Genomic DNA, 20,427 nt, shown 5'->3' with positions numbered 1-20,427 from the left:
CTGGGAAACAAGTAAGGGTTAAGTTGATTATGTGGGAGGAGTTGGAAGGAGAAGAAGTGACTATTACATCTCATTACTTTTTTCTCTATTGTGTGTGAATTATTGTTTTAACCCCGAGCATGTATTACTTTTAAAATAAAGTGCTGATTTGAAAAAGGCCCCTCAAGAACCCTTTAAATCTCTAAGGCTCTTCATATACTTAAAAAAAATTCCATTTATAAAAATTTGATTTATTCACTCTTTTTTCTGGAAGACATCTACTGCATTAAGGTACACCAATATGGTTAAATGACCCATCACCAATGGGTTTCTATAAGGACTTTCTTCTCCACTGGCCATTTCCTCTGTTACGGAGACTAACAAATTGCCAGAGAGTTAAAGAGTCTTACAACCTGTCATTAGAAACCTTTCAACAGTCTCAATGCAGTCAGGCTCATTTGATACAAGTTTTATGATTACAAAAGATTGTTTGAAGACTTTGCCCCATTCTGGATTAGCAGATGAAATCTCCCAGATCTGGTTGATCAGTATAAATAATCCCAGAGGTTTTTTTTTTTTTTTTTTAAAGATGACTCCTTTATCACCAATCCCTTTTTTGACTTAGTAAGTCAAGGTCAGAATCTTTTTTTTTTTCTCTTTTAAGTTCTCAAGACGATTCTAATATAGAGCCAGGTAAGGGAACTCCTGTCTTGCACTGATTGAAATTTCTTTCTTTTATTTCTTAGAAATTACTATGCAATGGTGCAAGTCATTCTCTCTAGAAAAAGAGTTCCTATTTATTGGCTCAGCAATAGAAATATGTTTACAGTTGCCAGAAGTCCATGGACATGCAGAGGGAATGCGCTAGTGAGGACAGTGTTTCTTAAGGTTCTCCCATAGTGTTTCAGCCATAGAGAAAGCCTTCTAAAAGCTCACAGCTATGACATCGGCTGCACTATGATTGCAGGAGGCAGGGCTGATGAGTGTTTTAAAAAGCAGTACTTCCCAGTGATCTAATGACCTTCAGAGCTTGTCAAGGCAGTTTAGTGGGAAGTAAGCATTCTGGCTAAAATACTTTCCCCTAATATCTACCTTTGTCAGAGCCTTGCTTATGATTCACTTGATAGAGATGGACATCAGTCTTGGAGAATACTCAGTTTTGTCTTCTATGTGGATACCTTCCCCCTCCTCCACAGTGTGTCATTAACACATTATCCAGCAGTTGGACCAAACTAGGCTTGGCAACAAGAGAACTGCCTTTTACTGTATTTTTTTGTTTGTTTTTGGACTCCTGGTAGAGACTTAATCTGCTTTTCTTTGGTTCACACTAATTTAAGATGAAACTTGTGCTTTCATACTGAAAGAAAGCATATTTGCTGGCCCTGCCTGTCTCTCCACATTAATCTCCCACTGTCCCCACTGTTTTTGTCCCCTTAGCTCTGACCCTTCTGAACTGCTTACACTTCCCTGAATGCTCCATGCTGCCTCTACCCCGTGCCTTTGTTCTTTCTGGTCTTTCTAGTTTGGCTAACACCTACTGTTCAACTCTACAGTCAGCCCACAGGGCAGGCCTTTTCCAGCTGTGGCACCAAGTTAGGTCTCCTCCTCCAACTTCACCTTAGTAATTATCATTTTACTCTGTAAAAATTCCATTTATTTACTTTTTTGCATAGAATATTTCTGGACAGAAATATTAGAAATAACAACTGTTTGTGTGGTTGTCTAGAAAATGTGGGAGATGTTTCATTGTATGTGCACTTTTTGTTTCTTTCGAACTTTTGTACTTCATATACTTATTCCAATAAATACAATTCAAATATAAAAACAATAACAAATCTCAGCTGTAGAAGCAATTCTATTCTTTACTATTCTCAGATTAACATATTTTAGGCAGATTTCCATGTATACTTTAAAAAAAACTTTACTTTTAATTTCACAATATGTAAATTTTCTCTATTATAAATGCCAATGCAAATTAGTCTTTCTGCTACCAGACTTTTCTGACATAATACTCATGTAATTTCCATTCTGGTCTTAAATGTGTTTTAAATTGAGTATATTAAAAAATGTTTTTCTGGAGTGTATTACAAATCTGAAGAGAGACAACTATTTACAAAATGTGAACTTGGGGTGTTTTTAAATTAGTAACATTGAGTTTTGTTGAAAGAGGTAACTGTCTCACTTTTCCTGGAACTAAAAAGGGAGGCTAGACTTTCAGTGCTAAAACTGGGGAAGTCCCATGCAAACAGGAATACAGTTGTCACCCCAGACATTCAACCAATCAGAACAAGGGGCCTGACCAGTCAGAATGAACCCTGGCCCAAAGAGAAGAGATGTTTGATGTAAAACCCCACACTGGGTACTGGTGCATAGCAATTAATTACAAGTCCTGGTTTCACAGCTCTTTCTTCATCTTTCAAGAGTTGATTGCTCATCAACTCTGTGACATTTTAAAAAGAAATACCTTAAATTCTATGTTAAAGTTCATTATAAAATAGGTGGCATAAAGAAGGAATTTCCCTGACATTTGATGCTGTTATGTTCTTAACTGAAGCTTGAAGATTTATCACCTTTAATGGTGCATGCAAAGTAAATCTTATTTTTAACTTTAGACTCCTATAAAAAAAAAAATACCATTCCGACAGTTTTTTTTTTCTTCCTGAAATAGTCCAAGGTTTACTAAGAACCACTGAATACTACTGGGGCAGTATGGCAGAGATAAATAATTAAAAAGTAAATTAGCAGGTGAAACTAATGAGTTTGTGAGTGGGAGGAGCAGAAAGGCCCATAAAAAGTATTCAAGCTGAGAAGAAAGTGAAGATGATTAATTTCAATTAGAAGTTGATATAGAAAATTTATTGCATTTTCAGACTAATACTGAAATGCATGCTGAATATGGCTGTTCTAGACTTCATTAACCAGTAATCCATGTACATGAGAGTGACACTAAGCAAATAAATGTGGCAGACCAAAATAAATAAGTTTTCCGAAATGAATGTCTTTTAAGAGTGGTTGGCTAATTAGTTAAAATAACAGAAGTCCAAAAAGCAGGTCTATGAAGAAGTTTTCTTCTTTGACATTTTCTTCTCTGTTAACAATTTGATTTCCTCATTTCAGGAACCTACCAAGAAAGGGAGCAATTTTATATATTCTATGGTTCTTTTCAAAAAGATGAAAGCTATAGACTGGAGACTTTGTCTACACGTGGGTTAGTCAGATCCCATGGAACATTTTTAAACTGTTTACTCTGGCCATTTCTGCTGGTTTTGGGGGATGCAGAATAGGAATCCTTTACCTGGAAACCTTTCTGGAGGCACAAAATCATTTGAAATTATCTGCGACATTTTGTGTTTATGTATCTATGTGTGTTTTCCTGCAGAAGATGTCTTCAGCTTTCTTTAAACTCTAAAAGGGTTCTGTTACCCCCAAAATATTTAGTAAAAATTGAAGTGCTGGCCAGGCGCGGTGGCTCATGCCTGTAATCCCAGCACTTTGGGAGGCTGAGGTGGGTGGATCACAAGGTCAGGAGATAGAGACCATTCTGGCTAACACGGTGAAACCCTGTCTCTACGAAAAATACAAAAAAATTAGCCGGGTGTGGTGGCACAGGCCTGTAATTACAGCTACTTGGGAAGCTGAAGCAGGAGAATTGCTTCAACCTGCGAGGCAGAGGTTGCAGTGAACTGAGATCGTGTCACTACACTACAGCCTGGGCGACAGAGCAACTTGGTCTCAAAAAAGAAAGAAAAAAATTGAAGTGCTACACAAAAGTGCTCCAGGGTCTGCATGCTCTTGTGAGTTCTCCATCTCTCTCTCTCTCTTTTTTTTTTTTTTTTTTTTTTTTTTTTTTTGTGACAGAGTCTTACTCTGTCGCCCAGGCTGGGGTGAAGTGGCATGATCTCAGCTCACTGCAATCTCTACCTCCTGGGTTCAAGTGATTCTCCTGCCTCAGCCTCCTGAGTAGCTGGGATTAAGGGTGGGCACCGCCACATCTGGTCAATTTTTGTATTTTTAGTAGAGATGGGGTTTCACCATGCTGGCCAGGCTGGTCTTGAACTCCTGACCTCAGGTAATCCGCCCTCCTTGGCCTCCCAAAGTGCTGGGATTACAGGCGTGAGCCACTGCACCTGGCCTCTCTCTGTTTCTTTACACTGTTCTTCCCCAATATTTTGGTGAAATAGTTTTGTAGAATTTTCTGTTTGGTTTTGCTTGTAAAAGGCTGAGAATCCAGCTCTGCAGGCAGAGTGAATGATACTTATTTCTTACTCATTGTTGCATACAAAATACATGCTTGATATGGTTTGGCTCTGTGTCCCCACCCAAATCTCACTTGTAGCTCCCATAATTCCCACATGTGGGAGGGACCCGGTAGGAGATAACTGAATCATGGGGGTGGGTCTTTCCCATGCTTTTCTCATGTGGTGAATAACTCTCACGAGATCTGATGGTTTTAAAAAATGGGAGTTTCCCTGTGCAAGCTCTCTCTCTTTGCCTGCCGCCATCCACATAGGATGTGACTTGCTCCTCATTGGCTTCCAGCATGATTGTGAGGCTTCCCCAGCCACATGGAACTGTAAGTCCATTAAACCCCTTTTCATGTATAAATTACCCAATCTCAGGTATGTCTTTATCAGCAGTGTGAGAAAAGACTAATACAATGCTATGGATAAGTAGATAGATCCACACACAGAAGGCTTGTTGATTGCCGGGAAAAGGTGGGAAAATTTGCATACATTCCCAGAAATCTTCAGGGAATAAAGAAATCTAGATCCCAATACATTCCCTTTCTAGTTTAAGTACATTTCTAATGGACTGAGATAGCCCTGAATAAGACCAACTGACTTAAAAAAAAAAAACAAAAGGGAGCCCACTTCAATGGTGAAAGTAACCCTCACTAAGAGTGAAATCTGAACTGGTAATTTGGACTCTATATGACGTCAGGAAAAAAAAACCTAAAACTTGGAAATAGGGAAGAGGTTACTGGCTGTTCTTTCGGTACAGTGCTGGGTTAACTTTCTTTTGTCGGGGCTATTTCGCAACTCATAGGGGCAAAGGTAAACTTGTAGATTTTTTGTCTGAAAGGGTTTTGCCAGTTGAAATGTTTCTATCAGGTGGAACAGATAACCCTAAGGGTTACAAATTATGGTCTCATTGGACATTAACCGGTTCTTTTTAAAAATGGGGTAAAATTAATATAACATAAATTAATCATTAACCATTTTATTTGAAAATTTAATTTATTAATTAATTTAGAGACAGAGTCTTGCTCTGTCCCCCAGGCTGGGGTGCAGTGGTGCAATCATTACTGCAGCCCTGACCTCCCAATCCTCTCACCTTAGCCTCCTGAGTAGCTGGGACCACAGGCGCTCACTACCATGCCTGGCTAATTAAAAAAAAATTTTTTTTGGCTGGGCGCAGTGGCTGACACCTGTAATCCCAGCACTTTGGGAGGCCGAGGTGGGCAGATCACGAGGTTAGGAGATCAAGACCATCCTGGCTAACGGTGAAACCCCGTCTCTGCTAAAAATACAAAAAAATTAGCCAGCCATGGTGGCGGGCACCTGTAGTCCCAGCTACTCAGGAGGCTGACGCAGGAGAATGGTGTGAACCTGGGAGGTGGAGCTTGCAGTGAGCCGAGATCTCACCACTGCATTCCAGCCTGGGCGACAGAGCGAGACCCCGTCTGAAAAAAAAATTTTTTTTTTTTGTGGATTCAGGGGCTTCCTATGTTGCCAGGCGGGTCTCGAACTCCTGGGCCTAAGCAATCCTCCCACCTCTGCCTCTCAAAGTGCTAGGATTATAGGTGTGAGCCACTGTGTCTGGCCTCATGGACTATTTTAAAGTATACAATTTAGTGGCATTTCATATTTTCGTGATGTTGTTTGACCACCACCTGTATCTAGTTCTGAAACATTTACATCATTTTTGCGATGTGTTTGACCACCACCTGTATCTAGTTCTGAAACATTTTCATCATTTTTGCGATGTGTTTGACCACCACCTGTATCTAGTTCTGAAACATTTTCATCATTTTTGCGATGTGTTTGACCACCACCTGTATCTAGTTCTAAAATATTTTCATCACTCTAAAAGGAAATCCTGAAATCCTATACCCATTAAGCAGTCATTCCCCATCCCACCATCCACTTGGTCCTTGGAAACCACTAATCTGATTTCTGTCTCTATGGATTTGCTTATTCTAGATGGTTTATATAAATAGAATCATATAATATGTGACCTTTTGTATCTGGCTTCTTTCATCTAGCATAATGTTTTTAAGGCTCCTTTGTGTTGGCTGTAGTATGTATCAGTACTTTATTCATTTTTAGGGCTGAATAATATTCCACTGTATGTGTATACTACATTGTGTTGATGCATTCATCTGTTGATGGACATTTAGGTTATTTCTACCTTTTGGCTATTGTGAACAGTGATACTATGAGCATTCAAGTATATGTTTGAATGCCTATTTTCAATTCTTTTGGGTATTTACCTAGGAGTGGAATTGCTGGTCCTGTAGTCAATGCTTAATTTTTTGAGGATGCACCAAACCGTTTTCCATAGCAACTATACCATTGTACATTCTAACCAGCAATGTATGTATGGAGATTTCAATTTCTTTACATCTTTGCCAATACTTAGTCTTTCACCTCCTTTTTTTTTTGGTTATGACCAACTTTGTCGGTGTGCAGTATTATCTCACTGTGGTTGTAATTTGCTTTTCTCTAATGACTAATGACATTGAGCATCTTTTTATGTGCTTTTTGGCCATTTGTATGTCTTTGTTGGAGAAATGTTTAAGTCCTTTGTCATTTTAAAATTGGGTTGTTTGTCTTTTTGTTGTTGAATTGTAGGAATTCTTTGTATATTCTGGATATTAAACCATTATCAGATCTATGATCCACAAATATTTTCCCCCATTCTGTTGGTTGTCTTCTCACACTTGATTAAGTCAAATTTATCTGTTTTTTAATTTTGTTGCTTTTGGTTTTGGTGTTTTATCTAAGAAACCACTGTCAAATCCAAGTCATGAAGATGTACTCCTATGATTTCTTCTAAGTTTTATAGTTTTATAGTTTTAGCTTTTACATTTAGGTCTTTGATCCATTTTGAGGTGTTTGTATATGGTATGTGATAAGAAGGGTTCAACTTCATTTTGCATGTGGATAATCAATTGTCCCAGCACCATTTGTTGAAAAGACTGTTCTTGCCTCATTAAATGGTCTTGGCATACTTGTAAAAAATCAATTGACTATGGATGAATGGGTTTATTTCTGGACTTTCTATTCAATTCTCTTGATATATATGTCTATACTTATGCCAGTCCCGTACTGTTCTGATTACTGTAGTTTTATAGTAAGATTTTGAATCAGCAAGTTTGAGTCCTGCAACTTTGTTCTGCTTTTTAAAGATGATTTTGCCTATTCGGAGCCCCTTGTAATTCCATATCAATCACAATTCAGGGTCCACTGCAATCCCATTGACCTTTTTCATTTCTTCAAAAACTACCATTGGGATTTTGATAGGAATTGCAGTGAATCTGTGGCTTGCTTTGGAGAGTGACATTAACTAGTTTTGTATCAAAACAACCACCTTAAGCTAACATTGCATATATATATATAGAATATATATGTGTGTGTATATATATATTATATATATATATATATATTTTTTTTTTTTAGAAGGAGTCTCACTCTGTCGCCCAGGCTGGAGTGCAGTGGTACAATCTCGGCTCACTGCAAGCTCCACCTCCCAGGTTCACGCCATTCTCCTGCCTCAGCCTCCCAAGTAGCTGGGACTATAGGCGCCCGCCACCATGCCCGGCTAATTTTTTGTATTTTTAGCAGAGACGGGGTTTCACTGTGTTAGCCAGGATGGTCTCGATCTCCTGACCTCATTATCTGCCCGCCTGGGCCTCCTAAAGTGCTGGGATTACAGGCATGAGCCACTGTGCCCGACCCATTGCTTGTAAATATTTAGCTCCTGAAACGCTCTTTGAGGGTGGTTTTGCCATATTACTGGCTCACTTATTGATGAACTGAATAAATTTGGCATATATATTTTATATTTGCATAAGAGTCATGATTTTACTTTTTGAAAGTGATATTTTAATAATGAAGTTACACATTATTTAGGAAAGTTGTTCTCAACCACATTAGAATCACTAGGAGAGCTTTAAACCACACTATTGCTTAGGTCACAACTCCAGAAATTCTGCTATAATTGATCAGGGGCATAATGTGGGCTTTGGGTTTTTTTCTTAAAGCTCCCCAGGTGATTCTAATTGCACCTAGAGGTGAGAATTACTGTCTTAGAGGAAGTTCTAATGCAGCTGCTTCTGATCCAGTCTCATGGGTGCTATGGGATCCTCACTGGGAAAAGTGGCTTTGAGTAGGTGTCACTGAAGAGTTGTAATGTTGGGAGCCCAGTCTGATGTTGGCTGTGAGTACTCCTAGGTGAAAGGAACACTAGGAAAAGGGAATATTTTTCTTGTATATCTTGCCAACCCTGTGGCTCCTTTCTGTTTAAGAAAACTGAAACTGAGTCCTTGTCATCAAAAGGGTGTCTTTTGTCACAATCTTTTGTCTTCAAGACATTGGTAAGAAAAACAGCAACTTAAAGCTCAAGTCTAGCAGGGGGAAAATACATTATTAAACAAACAAACCGAAAGTAATGAAGGAATGGATAGAGTAAAAGTAGATGCCTTGGAAGAAGAGGTTAGTAACTGTATTAGTCTGTTCTCACACTACTATGAAGAAATACGTGGGACTGGGTAATTTATAAAGAAAAGAGGTTTAATTGGCTCACAGTTCTGTAGGCTGTACAGGAAGCATAGCAGCCTCTGCTTCTGGGGAGGCCTCAGAAAACTTACAATCATGGCTGAAGGCAAAGAAGGGAAGCAGGCATGTCACATGACTGGAGCAGGAGCAAGAAGGTGTGGAGGGGGAGGTGTTACACACTTTTAAACACGCAAATCTCATGAGACCCTTTATCACAAAACAGCACCAAGGGGATAGTGTTAAATCATCCATGAAGGATCCACCCCCATGATCCAATCACCCCTACCAGGCCCCACCTCCAACACTGGGGATTACAATTGAACAAGAGATTTGGGTGGGGATAGATCCAAACCTTGTCAGTAACCTTGGCAAGTTCATGGAGATAGCTTAACTACAGTGATGCCTTCTCTACTTTTGCAGAAAGAAGAGAGAAATACAGGGGATTAGACTTGGAATGACTTGGTGACACAGGGAAAGTCACTCAGTCATATTGGAATCATTTGTCCACTTGTGTTCTCCCTCTTTCCCTGCATTGTCCCTCTACAAATCTGTTCTTCAGGTTAATTCCTTTCTTCTGGCTCTCCCCTTACATTCTAATGGAAGCTTATTTCTAAGAAGTTTTGTGTAGAAGCTGGGCACACAGTCTTTGAAGCCAAGCTGCCTGGGATTGTAGCCCAGCTCTGCTACCTACCAGATGTGAGATGCTGGGTAAATTACTTTATGCCTTACTGTTCTCATCTGTAAAATGGGAGGGATTGATAGTGTCTTCTTTATAGAATTATTGTGAATTAGTTCATGAAAACACTTAAACTTGTACGTGGCAAAGAATGAGAGCTGAGTAAATGTTAGCTATTCCATAATTATATTATTGTTATTATTGCCCAGGAGTTACAGCCCTCAGCTGGAGTATTACTATTATTATTTTTTTCTTTTTAAGACAGAGTCTCGCTCTGTCACCCAGGCTGGAGTGCAGTGGCACGATCTTGGCTCACTGCAACCTCTGCCTCCTGGGTTCACGCCATTCTCATGCCTCAGCCTCCCAAGTAGCTGGGGTTACAGGCGCATGCCACCACACCTGGCTAATTTTTTGTATTTTTAGTAGAGACAGGGTTTCACTGTGTTAGCCAGGAGGGTCTCGAACTCCTGATCTCGTGATCCATCTGCCTCGGCCTCCCAAAGTGCTGGGATTACAGGCGTGAGCCACGGCGCCTGGCCTGGAGTATTATTTAGGTACAGAAGTCTTCAGGGGCTCTGAGGACGAAGTGTCTGAAGAAGAGTTATCCATAGAGGACATGTGGCCTTGATGCTCGCAATGAGCAATTCTGCATAAAAAATGACTCGCACAGGAAGTAGATTGGATGGATTAGGTCACTGCTTTGAAAAGCCTGGTAGTTACTGTCACTGCTGATTGGCCTGGAAGTTACAGGTTCTTTGTGGGAAATGAGGCTCTGTTTAGGGGAGGGGCAAGAGGCCTCCCAAGGGGGATTTTACCCTCTATTTCCTGCTGCTGTGGCTCTAGAACCTTCCCAGACCACAGAGAGTAACTCAAAACCTTTCATTGTTTTTTGTTTGTTTGTTTGTTTGTTTGTTTTTCTTTGAGACGGAGTCTCACTCTGTCATCCAGGCTGGAGTGCAGTGGCACAATCTCGGCTCACTGCAACCTCCACCTCCAAGGTTCAAGCAATTCTCGTGCCTCAGCCTCCTGAGTAGCTGGGACTACAGGCATGTGCCACCATGCCAGGCTAATTTTTTTATTTTTAGTAGATATGGGGTTTTGCCATGTTGGCCAGGCTGGTCTCAAACTCCTGACCTTAAGTGATCTGCCCACCTTGGCCTCCCAAAGCGCTAGGATTACGGGCATGAGCCGCCATGCCCGGCCAAAACCTTTCATTGTTCACATGTCTAATACTTCTGCTGTAACACTGTGGTTGTCCTCTTAACTATGACAAGAATATGGACAATACTTGACCCTTCCTCTTTGCTCACAATTTCTGCTCAACCCCTGAGCAGACCAAAGACCCCTCCTCATCCTAGGGCAGAGCAAATAGAAGTATAGAAGTAGGTGAATCCAAAGTAGGGTTCCCAGCTGACTGATGAGTCCAGATTCTTTCTTGCTGCTCTGTCATCTTCAGTGTATCAGTGACCTGTGTTTCTTCATAGCTGCAAGATGCAGCTGCAAAAAAAAAAAAAAAAAAAAATCTGTCTCCAATAATGTCCAAAAGTAGGAAGGGTGTGAGAGAGTATTTCTGTTGTTTATTTCTCTGCTTATTGCAGTCCCATTGGACAGGACTTCATCACATATCTAAGCACTGACTCAAAGAGGTGCAGAAATTGAGTATTTGGATTTTCAGCTTCTTGGAATATGAGGAAAGCTCTGCTGGCAAAAAAAAAAAAAAAAAAAAAAAGAAAAGCAGGGTAGGAAAATGGCTGCTAGAAGCTGGGTGCATGGCATGTGTTTGTAGTCCCAGCTACTTGGGAGGCTGAGGCAGAAGGATCACTCGCATCCAGGAGTTCGAGTCTAGACTGGGAAACATAGTGAGACCCCTGTCTCTTAAAAAAAGAAGGACAAGAAAATGACTGTTAGGTTGGCAATTAAAAGTGTCTGCCACACAATGATAATACCACTTTCTGTTATATGATTGTTTTACATTCTAAATGATCACACTTCAGCAGGCTAACATATCTTGTTGGGACTAAATAGATCTGCTTAAAGATGTTACTGTCTGCAGGCAAATCCTTCTGTCTTTCCATTGACCACCCCATCAAACCGCGTCCTGATTCGATATTGTGGTGGCTAGGGAGCCCTATGTGTCTTTTTCCTTTAGGCTTCTGTAGAATTTGTGATCCCCTAAGAACCAATTTAATTTAATTAATCTAATAAAGGACAGCACAAGAGAAGGCTGCTATTGTGCTACAATGCTCAGGAGGTAGCTTTGTGTTTGCTTTTTTTTTTAAAGTTTGATTAAAAATCCAATAGAACAAACAGGTTACAATGTATAATTATCATTAATCTCAGCACAGATTATCTTCATGAATTTATTAAAAAAATACTCCAGTAATCTTACCTAGTCTTGCATTATAGAGGTAAATTTGCTGGGGAGTTCTCTTTTATCTTTCTCCCAGGTTCTATTCTGTCCCAATGTTAGAAACTGTAATTATTTTTCAGTGCATATTTTCTATTTTATTATTGTTGTTGTTATTATTTTAAAAACTATTTACTTATGATTTTTTAAATCCAGTCAGATTTAGCAGTGGAGAGTTATTTCCCACCCTTTTGCTTAAACTTAAAAAAAAAAAGTTGTTGTTTAACAATGCATGTTGCTTATAAAAGAAAATACAAATAATATAAAACAATTATAAAAAGTAAAAGTTCCCTCCACTCTCCATCCATGCCTCCCTCTCCATCCCAACTCCCCAAGGCCCCTGCCAGCCAATTCCCTATCCTGAAGTCCCCCTCCCAGAGCTGTCCACAGTTAACAATTTCATTCTTGATCTAGGCCTGTACAAATATGCATATATTCATATGCACTTAGAGAGTTGTATGCTTTTTAGAAACCACATTATATATTATTCTGTAATTTTCTTTTTTATTTAATAATGTATCTTAGTCAACTTTTCATATGCATATGCTATATTAAATATATCTATTAAGTATAGATATATTTAACACTTTTCATCATATTATATTTCATATAATGTATCCTTTGCACTTTTCAAAATATTTTTACCACCTGCTCACTTCTTTTTTTCATAGAAAACAGCTCCCCTTTATTATAATTACTTTCAGGAGTTTTAAAAACAGCTCTAATGAACTTTATTAGTACTAAAATCTTGATAAAACACAATCTTGGAACTGGGTAGAAGACTCTAGCTCTGATTTTATAGTGATGATGGTTATGATGCCTCCTACTTGTATTTATACATTTTAAGACAATTTTCTATAATGGATTTCATTTAAACTCCATCTAATAACATTTTTTCTGGAAGTGCCTGCAGATTATCCTGATAACTGTTTTTATTATAATAAAGTCTTACCATATAAATCTTGAACAGCAAGATAATATTATTATTACACAATCATTATTTAATAAAGATGAAAATTAGTAGCTCTAACATTACTCCATGTCCAGCCTTACCCAAATTTGAATGTAGATTTCCTGACTACATCTTTTTGTTTCCTACTTCTAAGCTTCCAATTACGTGAAAAACAAAATCAACAGAATTAAAGGGAAAAAGACAATTCCACAAGTGTAGTACTGAATTTTAATACACTGTCACAACAATTTATAGAAAAACTAGCCAAAAAAAATCAGTAAAGGCTTGGAAAATTTGAATAACACCATCAACCATCTTGATGTGATTGATATTTATACACCAGGAGCTGCTGAATATACCTTTTCTCTTTTTTTTTTTTTTTTTTTAACAGATGCCTACAATAGTTTGTAGATTGGTTTAATTTACAGTTACATAGATTGCTTTAAGAAATACCATTAATACAAATGCATAATTTACAATATCCCCATTATAGCAAGAAAAAAATAGATTCAGAAAATAAAATGTCTTTTAGGCATTTATTATGCCAAGTATGTAAATTATTATTCTCATTATGACATGAGAATAATGCTCTTTTAGTGGTAAAAGATCTATTAGCTCAAGGTCCACTGAAGAGCTTTCAATCTAGCTATCCTTTCTGTAAAATAAATAGTACAGCAGCAATCTCTGGGTATTCCTTAAACTATGATGATTCCACTTATATTAACTGGGCCTTAAGTAGATGACTTCTTACAAACAAAAATAAAATTTTATAAAGTAGTTAATACCACTGGCCCTAATTGTTTTCACTTGCTTGCATACGTCTAAGAAATTTCCCCACGAAGTACATATTAAAAACTAACAATTATTTCTAACTTATACATAAGCCAAAGTGCTCACTCTTACCATAGAAGCAAAACTTTCTCCTGAAAACAATCTACAGAAATAATATGTAAACATATAGAGCTTTGAGACAGACTAAGAACATCCTCCTATGTTCTATGGACCAAAATGCAAAGGTCTCCATTACCTATGTAAATGAACACTTTCATTAACTTGGGATATACTGATATTACATGGCCGTGTGCATACCTATGGAATGTGCATACCTACACCACAGAACAAATCTTGACAATGTTTCTAGTGCCAACATATACTTTCTAGCCCCAACTGCTGGAAAGGAAATAAAAACTTAATATGAAAACTACTTTTCCTTTTTATAAATAAAGGTTTTAAGTGGAAAAACAAAGCCAACACTCCTCGTTGCAACATGGACTAAGCTCTAAAAGGTTGAGTCAAGAATCTCTGCAGTTGTTCCCCAATGTAACAAAGCACATAAGCTTTCTCTATTCAGGAAGTCTGATCAACTCCAGTGTTTTGTCTTAAAAACTGCTTTCCAAAATATGAAGTAGCCATGCTGGTTAAATTCTTTCTGCTGCCCACCTTGCACCTGATGTAACCATACAGGTTGGCACCTTGTAGCACCACACCCACAATAACCACCGCCAACCACTTTACTCTGAAGGAGAAGAGTGCACTAAAAGCAAATATCACCCACAGTACTGGACAGGCAATAAGTCCCAACCAAAAGATTCTTGATTCAGCCTCTGACACAGTTTTATTCTCTTGAGAGGACTCCTTTCTAGATTCAAACACCCAATGGCTCTTTCCATCTTCATCAATGTGATTCCACCAACGTAGGCCAACCATTAGTCTACCTGTGACATTCTTCACTGCCCAAAAGTCACACGACAACAACAAGATAATTGTCACCATACAGGTAATAAAGCTGCTGCTGAGCAACTCACAGAGAAGATAGACGATGATTGCACTGACTCGAAAGAATAAGTGGAAAAACGATGCTACTGGATGTCTGATTTTGGCTTTTCTTGGTCTATTAGTCGTCTCCTCTTCCGCATCAAACAGTGAAACATCTTCAGTGTCATCATTACTATCCTGCTGCAACATGGCGGCCCTACGCCCGAATATACCTTTTCAAGGGCTTAGGATACACTGATAAAAATAGACCATAAACTAGGCCATAAAACAAGTCTCAATAAATTCAAGGAAATTAAATTATATAAGCTATTTTTCTGACTATAGAGGAATTAAATTAGAAATTAATAACAATATAATATTGAGAAAACTCTTACATATTTTGAAATAAACATTTTTCTAAATAACTCATGGGTCAAAGAAGAAATCATAGAAGAAATTAGAAGGTATTTTGAACTATATGATAAAGAACTTATAACTTGTTGAAATTTGTGGGATAAAGCTAGAACAGTATTTAGAATGAAAGATAAAAGTTTACATTTGTATATCAATGACTAAAGGTTATACATTTACAAGAAGATATAATAGGAGGAACAGAGTAAACCCAAATAAGTAGGAGGAAGAAACTAACAAAGAGCAGATCAATGAAAAAAATCTCAGATGAGCCATAAGGAAAATTAATCAGTCAAAAAGTTTATTCTTTGAAACGATCAACAAAATTGACAAACCCCTAGCTAGAATGATCAAGAGAAAAATTAAATACAAATCACCAATATCAAGGATTAGATGTTCTTGTTACAGATCCTGTGGGCATTAAAGAATAATACACTGTTACAAACAATTTTATGTCAATAGATTCAACAAGCTAGATTAAACCAACACATTTTCTGAAAAATACAACTTATTTAAACTGAGCAGGATGAAACAGAAAATCTCAATAGCTATATAGCTATTAGAGAAATTAAACACATTATTGAAAACCTTTCTACAAATAAAACATCCTCCAGGTCCAGATGGTTTTACTGGTGAATTCTATCAAACATCCAACGAAGATGTAAAACCTCTATTACACAATCTTTAACAGGAAAGAGAGGAGAGAATACTTCCCCACTCATTTTATGTGGCAAGCATAACCTTAACCCTCAAACCCGAGGAAGACATTACAAAAGAGAAAGTTACAGATAAGTATCACTCAGGAACATTGATGCCAAATCCTTAGCATAAAATTAGCAAATGAAATCCAACTTCTATGAATGCAAGATTTAAGATTCAGAAAATCTGTGAGGTGGGCAGATCACCTGAGGTCAGGAGTTCAAGACCAGCCTGGCCAACATGGTGAAACCCCATCTATATTAAAAACACAAAAATTAGCTGGGCATGGTGGTGGGCACCTGTAGTCGAAGCTACTCGGGAGACTGAGGCAGGAGAATTGCTTGAACCCGGGAGGCGGAGGTTGCAGTGAGCCGAGATTGTGCCACTGCACTCCAGCCTGGGCAACAAGTACGAAACTCCATTTAAAAAAAAAAAAAATAAGAAAGAAAGAAACAACCAAAAAAACTCCCACAAACTCTTTTTTCCTGCCAGGCCTGAGACTATTTATTTCTGCCAAGAGATACCAAGAGATACCAAGGCAGGCATGTGGAACTTGCAGGAGAGCCCCAACTATATCACATTGCCTGGTCTAGGAAGCTTCTTCATTCCCATGAGCTCAAAACTATCCTCTCTCATCCAGAGACGCCAAGGCAGCTGGGGACAACAGTAGGTAAATCGCACCTCATCCTTGTCTCACCAAGAGACATCTGGTGGCCTAGTCTGGTCTGAATAAAACTCATCTACCCTTCAGCAGCACCAGAGGCATCAGATGAACCAAATACATCAAAATAACACCCCAAACTCTCTGAAAATTAAACTCCTGTTGAAACCACGCTCCACAAAAGTAGGCCAAGACTTACATGCTAAACCTAAACACGGTGACTCCCAAAATAAAAGATTAACATAGGACCCAGAGTGTCCTAATTAAATAGAAAAATGTACAGAATGCAATTAAGAATCACTCCAAAAACCAATAACTAAGAAAATCACAATTTAATAAGAAACAATCAACTGACATCAACATTGAGATAAGATTCTAAAGCATCCATCATAAAAATTTTTCAACAATCAATTACAAATTCTCTTGAAACAAATGAAAGTGAAAAAATAGAAAATGTCAAGAAGTAGATGTAAAAAGGAAGAAAATGGGAATCACAGAACTGAAAAATATAATAGTAAAAATTTTAAAAACTTGCTTGATGGGGTCTATAGTAGTGTGGAGATGGGAGAAGATAGAATCAGTGAACTTGAGGCTAGGTGTGGTGTCTCACATCTGCTATCCCAGTGCTTTGGGAGGCTTAGATATGAGGATCACTTGAGGCCAGGAGTTCAAGACCAGCCTGGGCAACATTGTGAGAGCTTGTGTCTATGAAAAAAAAAAAACAAAAAAAAGAATCAGTGAACTTGAGAACAGAACAATAGAATTCACTCAATCTGAACATATAGAAGAAAAAGGCACTTCAGGGGCCTGAAGAAAGTAATATGACAATCCAGCATTTGTATCACCAGAGTCTCAGAAGGAGAGAAGAAAGAGAGTGGGGCTGAAAGAATATTTGAAGAGATTTGACTGCAAACTCCCCAAATTTGGCAGAAGACACAATCTTACACATCCAAGAAGCCGAGCAAATCCCAAGCATGAGAAACCCAAGGAAGTCCATGCCAAGACACATGATAATTAAACTTGCAAACTAAAGATACAGAATAAAAATCTTGAAAGCAGCCAGAGAGACACAATGCATTATGTATAGGGGACACCAATTCAAACAACAGCAAATTTTTCATCTGAAACCAAGGGGGCCAAAGGAAGTATCACATTATTTCTAAAGTGTTGAAAGAAAACAACTGTCAACCATAAATTCTATATCTGGTGGAACTATTGTTCAGGAATAAAGAGAAAAAAGAAAACAGTGGCAGACAAGAAAAACTAAAAAACTTTGTGGCTGGTAGAGCTACCATTAAAGATTGGCTAAAGGAATTTCTTAAAACAGGAAGGAAATAATAAAAAATAAATCTTGGAGCATCAGGAATGAAAAGGGAAGAACAGAAAAAGCAGAAACATAAATATATACCATAAGCTATCTTTTTCCTCAGCAGTTTAATAAATCATATTCAATGATTGAAATAAAAATTATAACACCATTCGATGCTGGAGGCAATGATATTTAAAAGCGGAGAAAGTAAAGGGACCTAAATGGAATTGGGATTCTATACTTAGAAAGGTAAAATGGGCCGGGCGCGGTGGCTCACGCCTGTAATTCCAGCACTTTGAGAGGCCGAGGCGGGTGGATCACCTGAGGTCAGGAGTTTGAGACCAGCCTGGCCAACATGGTGAAACCCCGTCTCTACTAAAAATAACAAAAATTAGCTGGGCATGGTGGCAGGCGCCTGTAATCCTAGCGACTCGGGAGGCTGAGGCAGGAGAATCGCTTGAACCCAGGAGGCGGAGGTTGCAGTTGGCCGATATCGCGCCATTGTGCTCCAGCCTGGGCAACAAGAGCAAAACTCCGTCTCAAAAAAAAAAAAAAGAAAGAAAAAGTAAAATGATACTGGTACGTGTTATGACACATGTGTATATTAAAATACCCAGAGTAACACTATACAAAGATATGTAAACAACGTGGGGGTTAGAGGCCCCAATCCCCTGGCAGTCAAAAATACATGTAAAACTTTTGACTTGCCCAGAGCTTAACTACTAATAGCCTCCTGTTGACTGGAAGCATTACTGATAACATAAACAGTTGATTAACATATATTTTGTATATTATATGTATTGTATATTGTATTCTTTTAATCAAGCTAGAAAAATGAAAATGTTATTAAAAATCATAAGGAAGATAAAATATATTTACTATTTATTAAGTGAAAGTGGATCATCATAAAGGTCTTCATCCTTATCATCTTCACATTGAGCAGGTTGAGGAGGCAGAAGAGTTGGTCTTGCTGTCTCAGGGATGGCAGAGGCAGAAGAAAATCTGCTGTCTTGGTCTCTTTATTGTTGCTATAAAGGAATACCTGAGGCTGGGTAACTTATATAGAAAAAAAGGTTTATTGGGCTCACAATTCTGATGGCTGTAATGTTTAAGATTGTTCATCTGCATCTGGTGAGGGCTTCAGGCTACTTCCACTCATGATAGAAAGTGAAAGGGAATTGGCTGTACAGAGATCACATAGTGAGGTAGGAAGCAAGAAAGAGTGGAGAGGTGCCACGCTCTTTTAAACAACCAGCTCTCAGAGGAACTAACAGAGTGAGAACTCATTACTCCTAAGGGAGGGCATTAATTTATTCATGAGGGACCTGTCCCCACTACCCAACAGCTCCCATTAGTCCCACCTCCAACATTGGAAATCAAATTTCAACATGAAGTTTAGAATAGACAAACATCACAACCATAGCATCTGCATATAAGTAGACCCACACGGTTCAAACCTGTGTTTAATATAGTTGTCAACTATATTTTTGAAAAACGCTATAAATAAGTCAGGATGGAATTCTAAAAAATGTTCAAGTAATGCACAGGAAGTCAAAACAGAAACAGTAAAGTGAGATCTAGAGGAAAAAAAAACAAACAACTCAGGCCAAGATGGCCAACTAGAAGCAGTTACAGTGTGTGGCTCTCACGAAGAGGAACAAAAGGGGTTAGCAAATACAGCACCTTCAACTGAAACATCCAGGTACTCTCACTGGGACTAATCAAGGAAACAACTCAACCCAGGAGAATGAAGAAAAGCAAGACAGGACAATGGCTCACCCAGGAGCAGCAACACGGAGCCAGGGGAACCTCCCCAACCCAGGGAAGCGGTGAGTGAATGTGCGGCCCTCGGAAATCATGCTTCTCCCATGGATCTTTGCAACCCTCATCAGGAGATCCCCTCGTGAACCCATTCCACTAGGGCCTTCAGTCTGACACACATAGCTGCATGGAGCCTCAGCAGAGCAGCTGCTCAGGCACATGTGGAGGCCCAGGAGCTTTACATACTCTGGCTCCAGGCTTCCCAGCAAAAGTGACTGCAACTCCAGCAAGGTGGGAGGTTGGACCTCTGTACATACTCGTAGGAAGGGGGCTGAATCCAGGGGGCCGAGCAGCAACGGAATGAGGGCCCCACTTCCATGGTGCTTCACAGGATAAGACCCAATGGCTTGGAATTCCAGCCAACCACCAGCAACAGTGTTGTCCCTACCTGGAATGGAGTTCCCGTGGGGAAGGGTGAGCTGCCATCTTTGCTGTTTGGACGACTCAGCTGTTCTAGCCTGAGGGCTTTGGAGAGTCTAAACTGACTGGGGGCATACAGGATGCCCCAGCACAGCACAGCTGCTCTACCAAAACATAGCCAGACTGCTTCTTTAAGCTGGTTCCTGATCCATTCCTCCTCACTGGGCAGGGCTTCCCAACCAGGCCCTCTGGCTACCCCTGCCGGTGTTCTCCAGCAGACAGAGATTTGCATTCTCCCTGGGACAGAATTCTTGGTGGGAGGGGTGGGCTGCCATTTTGCTGTTTGGGTGACTTAGCTGTTCCAGCTTCCATGCTTTCTTTGGAGAGCCTAAGCTAACCAGAGGCAGAGGCAGTACCCCCGCACAGCACAGCCACTCCACAAAAGCATGGCCAGACGGCTTCTTTAAGCCGGTCTCCTGTCTCATTCCTCCTGACTGGTTGAGATCTCCCAACTGGGGTCCTTCACCACCTCCTACAGGTGCGTTTGTGCTGGCAACAGGTCCATACCTCCCTGGGACAGAGCTCACAGAGGAAGGGGGCAAGTTGTCATCTTTGCT

The 20,427-nt window shown here is 39.3% G+C and overlaps 1 protein-coding gene across 1 annotated transcript; it reads right to left on the bottom strand.

Moving 5' to 3' along the window:
* Positions 1-13,195: 13,195 nt before the first annotated feature.
* LOC455050 (Golgi apparatus membrane protein TVP23 homolog B) lies at positions 13,196-14,768 on the bottom strand. The gene has a single exon (XM_016941433.3). The coding sequence runs from the start codon at positions 14,757-14,759 to the stop codon at positions 14,142-14,144; it is 618 nt and encodes a 205-aa protein (XP_016796922.1). The 5' UTR covers positions 14,760-14,768; the 3' UTR covers positions 13,196-14,141.
* Between the last annotated feature and the right edge of the window lie 5,659 nt (positions 14,769-20,427).

The sequence above is a fragment of the Pan troglodytes genome, chromosome 2 (assembly GCF_028858775.2).
Source record: "Pan troglodytes isolate AG18354 chromosome 2, NHGRI_mPanTro3-v2.0_pri, whole genome shotgun sequence".
Lineage (NCBI taxonomy): Eukaryota > Metazoa > Chordata > Mammalia > Primates > Hominidae > Pan > Pan troglodytes.
This window is presented reverse-complemented; position numbering and strand designations above follow the sequence as displayed.